Source organism: Brassica napus, chromosome C3, assembly GCF_020379485.1.
Source record: "Brassica napus cultivar Da-Ae chromosome C3, Da-Ae, whole genome shotgun sequence".
Taxonomy (NCBI): Eukaryota; Viridiplantae; Streptophyta; class Magnoliopsida; order Brassicales; family Brassicaceae; genus Brassica; species Brassica napus.
The window spans coordinates 53,149,951-53,157,723 of NC_063446.1; the positions used below are offsets into that span (position 1 = coordinate 53,149,951).

Sequence of the window (7,773 nt, forward strand, 5' to 3'; positions counted from 1 at the left end):
ACTCTAAATTACAAAAATGTAAGTTTTACTTAAGCATACGACTAAAAGCACTAAATAAACATGTATCAATTCAATGGTTGATATGAAACCTTTCAAAACCATATGGAATATAAAAGTCAAAATAATTTAACTGTGAAAACAGTACTGTTCACTTTTTTCAAGAATGTGTTCGGTGGAAAAATAAGGTTTTTGTGTCATAATTTGTTTAATGTCCAATCCGATCAACCCATGATATATTAATTATAGTTTAGTTCTACAATTTTTACTAAAAATTGATCGAGTCCATCAGAAATAAATTATATAATAACAACAAAAACATTTTATATGTATAAATAAAATGATCAAATATATAAAAAAAAATTATCGATAATATATACAAATAAACTCATCCTGCGCAAGGCGAATATCTTATCCCAGTACTGAGCTGTAGTCTACGTGGATTTGAAGTAAATATTGTTTTTAAACTATCTTTTGTATTTCAATTTTATGAAAATTTCAAATTTTTTTCATATATAAAGATCTAAACTAACAAACAAGAAAGATTTTCAAACTTTTAATTTAAACATATTGCTGTCAAAAAAAAAAAAAAAAAATTTAAACATATCCAATTTCGTTGAAAAATAAATGGGAGTAAATTCCGAGACCAGCAAACAAAAACCTTCATCATAGTTACCCGGAATTCATAGTGGATTCTCTCATTAATTCAGAATCCCGAACATGGAATTTATCGGCAATTAGGACTTTGGTGGTCCCTGATGATGTCAAAATCATTGAAAGTATTCCTTTAAGTAGGAATCAGATGGAAGATAGGAACGGATGGCATTTCACTAACAATGGGAAATATACGGTACAATCTGGGTATCAAGTGGAACGAGTCTATCCAGACAAGGAAAAACCACCAGAATTTTATGGACCAACAGTGGATATACTTAAAGCCTACTGCTGGAAAGTAAGGTGTCCGCCTAAGATAAAGCACTTCTTGTGGCAGTTACTTTCAAGTTGTATAGCGGTAATGAAAAATTTAGAGGCAAGCGGAATACAAGGAGACACATGTTGTGCACGCTGTGGGGACTAGGAGGAATCAATTAACCATGTGTTCTTTGAATGTCCTCCAGCACGACAAGTGTGGGCGCTATCTAAGATACCATCGAATCCAATTTTTTTTCCTACAGGTTCTTTCTTCACAAATATGGATCATATCTTTTGGAGAGTTAACCCAAAAGTTCTTTCTTCACAAATATGGATCATATCTTTTGGAGAGTAAACCCAAAAATGGATGACCATCAGTTTGCATGGATAATATGGTACATCTGGAAAGGTCGGAATAACAAAGTGTTTAGCAATATTGATATTGATCCGAGGGATACTCTCAAATTATCAGAATTGGAATCAACACTTTGGGCTGAGGCGCAGGTATTAAGGAATCAGAGATTGGTACAGGAAGTACAGACCAGACCCATCCAAGCGAATTTAGGAAGATGGTGTTTCGCAGACGGCTCATGGAAGGATAAAGATATGTTTTCAGGGCAAGGCTGGTTTAGCACTCTACCGGGTTTTGATGGATTATTAGGGGCAAGGAATGTACGGGCATGTCTCTCCCCTCTTCATTCGGAGTTATCCGATATTTTATCCTAAAATGTGATTTTCCTTGAATTATTCAAAATTAAAAAGAAAACAGGAACCAAACCAAAACAGAATAAAACTTGAGATTTTATTGGATTCTTATGAATATCCAAACCGAAAACTTAAAAAACCAAACTCAAATTCATAAATAATTGAACGGTACTTATATCTTTTGAACCGAAAAAATCGAAAACTACAACTGAACTGGAGCCAAAACAAAAAGAAAAAAGAAACAAACTTAATCCGAACCAAAATCAAATTCATAAATAATTGAAAGGTACCGAAAAAACTAAAACTAAAACTAAAACTAAACTGGAACCAAACAAAATACCAAAAAAAAAAAACAAAATGAAACCAACCAAAAATCGAACGTCTGCGCCTAAACAAATTAGTGACCAAACAAACGGATTGAAAAAAAAAATTCAACAAAATATAATCTCGTGCTTTGAAAGCTCGGATCAAAATATAGTTTACTTATTAAAAGACAAAACAACATGGGCTCAGTGGCGGACCCACTTGAGAGGATAGGGTTGCACATGACACAGGTTAAATTTGGATAAATATATGTTTTGTATGGATTAACATTAAAATACCAATAGCTCTGTTGGTCAAATTCCCGTTGTGACACCCCTAAAAGTCTAAACCCAGTTTCGAATCCTACAGTTGACACCTTTGATTTTTTTTTACACGGTTTGACCCAGGTAAAATTTTGTCCTGGGTCCGCCACTGCATAGGTTACGGAGAGTTATCCGGAGAGTAAAGGTGGGAACTCCGAGCCTCGTGAATTTGGTAAAGTGTCTACCTTGTTGTTCTCTACATTCAGAAGTAATTGGTCTTGCAGTGAAGTTTCCACATCTTGAAAGAACAAATTAAACCTTACCGACTAAATTGTGAACAGAATATTTACCTTAACTAAAGCCAGGAAAAAATGTTTCATATGGCTTTTCGTCTTTTAAAGAATTAATTTTTTTTTTATATGTTTCAAGTCTTAGTGGATCTTTTAGTTCAAATGAAATAAAATGTAATGAAAAAAAAAACATATAGAAAATATTTATAAAAGAGTTCATATTCTAGCCCAAGACTATTATATTGTTTTAGACGGCACCGAAGATATGCACTCACATTGTGTCAGAAATCTCACATTTTCCTTTAGTAGACACAGACCCTCAAGTTTATCTCTACGCTTCTGTTGTGCACCAACAGTATATCATGTATTCACCATTCGAGGTACAGTAGTGAGTTTATTTGTTGACCAGGCAAGTAACTGACAGAATACAGAGCTTTTAGTTTCTATATCTCTAGAAAACAATAAACCAAAATTGCTACATAAACTAAACCGGTTCTATTATGCATTACTGTTAATCTTGGTAAGCAAAGAGAAGACATCAACAAGAAAACAATATTGCCTTGTAGTCACTGGACCCACACACACAGCAGACAGAGTCTTGGTCTCTTGCACATATTATTGGTATTTTATTTATTACTAACCTTTTGTGGCGGCTCAGTGTTTATCTCAACCCCACACATTCTGTGTTTCCTCGAAACTTCATTCTTCTTCTTTGTCATGGCAAAACAAAATGAACAATCCTTTATATAAATATATACACATGTCTCACCTTGTGTTCACATGAAACTTCCTTTTACTTTCTCTTGTACTTCTGTTGGTTGATCTCTCCCTCTCCTCCCTCTTTTTGAATCTTGATCTTGAGTGATATCTTTGATCCTTTCATGGATGCTATTCTTCAAGTACCCGATGATGGGTTCAAGTTCGAGAATGCTTCTGGATCTTGCTGCAAACCAAGGAACAATCCTAACTCGGGCACCAGTCGTTTCACCTGTTTCTCGATACACCATGGATTTGACATATTTTCGTCTATCGTTTATAGGTGTTTTTACTATCTATTATTATATTATAGAGTCTATTTATTATATTTATAAGATCAGGAGTGATTTGGAGATAAATGATGATTTTGGAACATTTTGGAGATATTAAGAGCAAGCACCCGAGATGACCATCGAGCTCGACTATCGGTCGATATTGGAGGATAAATATTGATCGATGTTCACACTTGAACATCGATCGACATCGATACGCGCAGAAAGCATGTTTGGTCATAGCCGACTTGAAGCCTAAGTCTTCACAAATTTACAAGATTACCCCTGACGAGTTTTAAACTAACTTTATAAATTTTGCCACCATGTTAGAGGCAAAGAGTGTTTTTCTGTGTTTTTAGTTTTATTACTTTCAGCAAAAGGTTTTAGGATTGTGATAGATTGGAGAGAAGATCCAAAGTTATAATTTGTGATTGGAACTCCATTAATATCTATTTTACTATTCTATGAAGTTTTCTAACCGAATTGCTTTCATGAATTGCTTTGTCATGTCTGAGTAGTTCCACTGTTAGATTTAGGGTTTAAATAGGTTATGAGGGATTAGCCCCAACTATAGATTGCTGAGTTGTGGTAATTGTCATTAGGATTGTTCATTAATGCATGTTTCAAGATTAATTACCTAGAACTTACCCTATGATTGATAGATAAAAGCGAGAGCTTCATTCTCATCCTGAAAACATTCTAACTGAGCTAAGTTTATTGCTAAGAGTAAGGCGAGAACTGTTCTAGTGAGCTTAGTAAGCATTCATTAAACCCGCGCATAAAGCTTAACTAGAAGCGCGTCGATCGAAATTCATATTGGATAATCGATCGACGGAGCGAAAGGTGTATCGACTGATATCCCTATAGGATTATCGATCGACACTGCTATTGATCGAACACATCTGTTTGGATCATTAGATCTAGTTAATAGACGAGTTCAAACATGCAATAGCTGATGAACTTGTTGAATTGACAGTTGAGCTTTACATTATCATGCATGCAACTCATTAGGCATCTGTAGGATTATAATTCCAAGTTTCCTGAATAGAAACCCTAAGTGTAGCTATTTCCTTTTAAGCATCAAAACCTCAACAAATCAATCGAGCAATTACTTGCTCAACCTAAACTGCAAATTTACATCTTAAATCTTAAAAACTTCCTACTTAACAAATCATATTAGATCCATTAGGTTCCCTAGCTCCCTGTGAATTCGATCTCTAAGTACTACAACTCGACCTCTTATTTGAGAGACTGTAAAGCACTCCTTAGGGTAATTTGAGTAATATCAAATTTGGCGCCGTTGCCGGGGAGCTTTGATCGCCTATTGATTTAACTTTTGTTAAGTTTCTGACATAAATTTTTTTCTTGGATTTTCAGGTACATGCCCAGCAGTACTAGAAGCAACAAGCAAACTCAACTACTGTTCTCACCAGATCCTGCAAGCTTGGAGCGTTCAATCGGCAAAGAGGCACGCTCCACATCGATCGATAACACCACTTGTTCATCGATCGATTTCTGTCAACCACCGTCGACCTAGACACTAGTCCCGTCGACCGATAGTCGCTCACCATTATCGACCGAAGACACTCATCTTCCGTCGACCGACATCTTCCATCCGACATCGATCGATACTACAGTCCTAACATTGATCGATACAGAGCCACGATACATGGTTGCTACTTTGATACTTGTATGAGATGACAAAGGAAACCTGCATGACCAGGAAGGTCATCTGCGTAATGCAGCAGGTCAGAGGATAGATGCTCAGGGGGCTGCAATCCCTGCGTCCGATACTGATGCTACAGGAGCCACTCTACCTGTAGATGAGGCTGCTCAAACCAAAACGTTGGCTGACTACAACCGTCCAGATCAGTTCTACACCAACCGATCAGCCATTCGTCCTCCCACTATTCAGAAAGATTTCGAGTTGAAGCCACAGTACTACACACTCGTGGGACAGACACCCTAATATGGGTTATCTCACGAGCATCTTATGGACCGTCTGGAGAGGTTCGAGGATCTTATATATGCTATTAAAGTCGAGGGAGTCTCTGAAGACTACCTCCTATGCAAACTCTTCAAGTACTCACTTGCTGGAGATGCTTCGCATTGGCTTAAGCAGTTACCACCAGGATCTCTAACATCCTGGGGCGCCATCAAGAATGCATTCTTATGCAACTTCTTCGATGAAGCGCGTGCTGAAGACTTGAAGAGCAAGACTGCTACATTCACTCAGGAGCCTGCAGAGTCGTTCAAAAGCTCCTGGATTAGATTCAACTCTTATCAGAGAGACTTTCCACACTGTGGATTCAATGAAGTACAGCTGCTCAGTTTTTTCTACAAAGGTATCGCGGTGCAGTACCAGATGGCTCTTGATGCTTCCAGCAATGGGAACTTCAACACCAGGAATCCAGAGGAGGCAGTAAGGGTTATTGAGAACCTAGCATCTAGCAGCAGCACCAAGAACACTGACTTTGAGAGGAAGAAATCTGCCAGCATCCTTGTGAATGATCAGATGGATGAGGTGAAGGCAAAGCTAGACAGTGTTCACAAGCTTCTCAGGAAACAGGTCTGCTTGGTTGAAGAAGCAGAGGCTGTAGGTACAGAGGGTAGAGCAGAGAAAGCATATGTGAACTTCATCAGTGGAACTCGATTCCAAGGTTCGGGGAACCAGGGAGGAAACAGAAACTCTTATGGAAATAGGGGTAACTTCAACCAGAGTTCAGAGCACCAGAAACCCTACAGCAACACCTACATCAACAACTACAGCAACAACAGGGGTTATGGAAGCTCCTACTACCAGAAGCCACTGCCGCCAACTCAAGAGAGCAAGATTGAGGAGATGCTTGATAGAGTCCTGGAGGGACAGCAGCCCATGACGGTGGACTTCAATGGGAAGATTGATTCTGTCTACACCAACCTGTACACAAAGTTTGAAACTTTGAGCACTCATGTGAAGATGCTAGAGATGCAGGTTGTTCAGACAGGAGAATCTGTTAAGAGGCATAGAGCCTTAACAAAAGGGGTAGAAGATGATGTGATGAGACACCACGTGAATGCAATCATTGAGGATGATTTCTGGCAAGTGGTGAAGGAAGAGAAGCTACAAGAAGGAGATTTCGAAGTAGAAAGTCTGATGAGTTTCGGCGGATCACATTGGTGTCGACCGAAGCCAAGCCACGAACATCGCTCGACAGAGGTCATTCAAAATTGATCGAAGTCCTCTCCTGGACATCGCTCGACAACACCTACGGAATCAACCAGATCTTGCAAAGCCGTGAGGATCATGACTCATGAGGAGTTCGCAGCAAAACACCCACATCTTCCCAGCCCTGTCTACGTAAATATCGATCGACTTTCTGACCCCACCATCGATCGACATCAGGAGACCGTTATCGATCGACAACCTCAAGCACCTATCGATCGACGAGCACCTATTACGTACTGATTGGAGATGTCAAAGATAGATATTGCACTTCTTAATGCACTCAGGCCCAAACCCAAACCTTCAGAAAACCCACCGAAAACCGTAAGGACACCTTCAGATGATGGAGTGGATCCTATGGAAGTTGATAGGGTTCCTAAGGGGAGAACCCTAAGGAAAAGAAATGAAAAAGTTGCGAAACATCTGAAGAGGGGGGCTAATTAAAAGGAAAAGGAAAGTTTCCGGAAAAGAGTCTTTAGGATTCCTCTAGATAAGCCATTCAATGAAGCTTATTATACCCACAGATTGTGGATGTTCTTCAGAGAAACTAGAGAGACAGAAGAAGACATTAGGAGAATTTTCTGTGAAGCTAGAGAAAAGATGAGGATGAGGATTACATTGAAGAAAAAGAGTGATCCTGGGCAATTTGCAATACCCTGAACGGTGAAGGGTATTGAACTCCCACATGCCTTGTGCGACACAGGAGCGTCAGTCAGCATCCTACCTAGGGTTATGGCAGACCATCTGGGTCTGCAAGTGGAGCCTTCACAGGAATTATTCACTTTTGTGGATTGTTCCCAGAGGAACTCGGGAAGAATTGTGAGAGACCTAGAGGTGCAGATTGGTAATGCCCTAGTTCCAGTAGATTTCCATGTCTTGGACATCAAGCTGAACTGGAACTCTTCTCTATTACTTGGGAGAGCCTTCTTGTCAACAGGGGGATCAGTGTGCAACTTGCAAACCAACCAGTTGTGTTTAACACTCATCGATCCTAATGCCCACTACGACCCTATCCCAGTCAAGAAGTAACAGATGACCTCCAGAAGAATCAATGATCCAGAAATCATTGG

At 39.1% G+C, this 7,773-nt stretch overlaps 1 protein-coding gene across 1 annotated transcript; it reads left to right on the forward strand.

Annotated features, from left to right (window-relative positions):
- The first annotated feature begins 303 nt into the window (after positions 1 to 303).
- On the forward strand, positions 304 to 7,080 carry LOC125583582. Its single transcript, XM_048750764.1, has 2 exons — positions 304 to 3,509; positions 4,876 to 7,080. Exon 2 carries the CDS (start codon positions 5,492 to 5,494, stop codon positions 6,710 to 6,712), a length of 1,221 nt encoding a protein of 406 aa, XP_048606721.1. The 5' UTR covers positions 304 to 3,509; positions 4,876 to 5,491; the 3' UTR covers positions 6,713 to 7,080.
- Positions 7,081 to 7,773: the final 693 nt, after the last annotated feature.

What these genes read in the sequence shown, in the direction of transcription:
- LOC125583582 (XM_048750764.1), top strand. Translation starts at nt 5,492, where the DNA reads ATGGACCGTCTGGAGAGGTTCGAGGATCTTATATATGCTATTAAAGTC.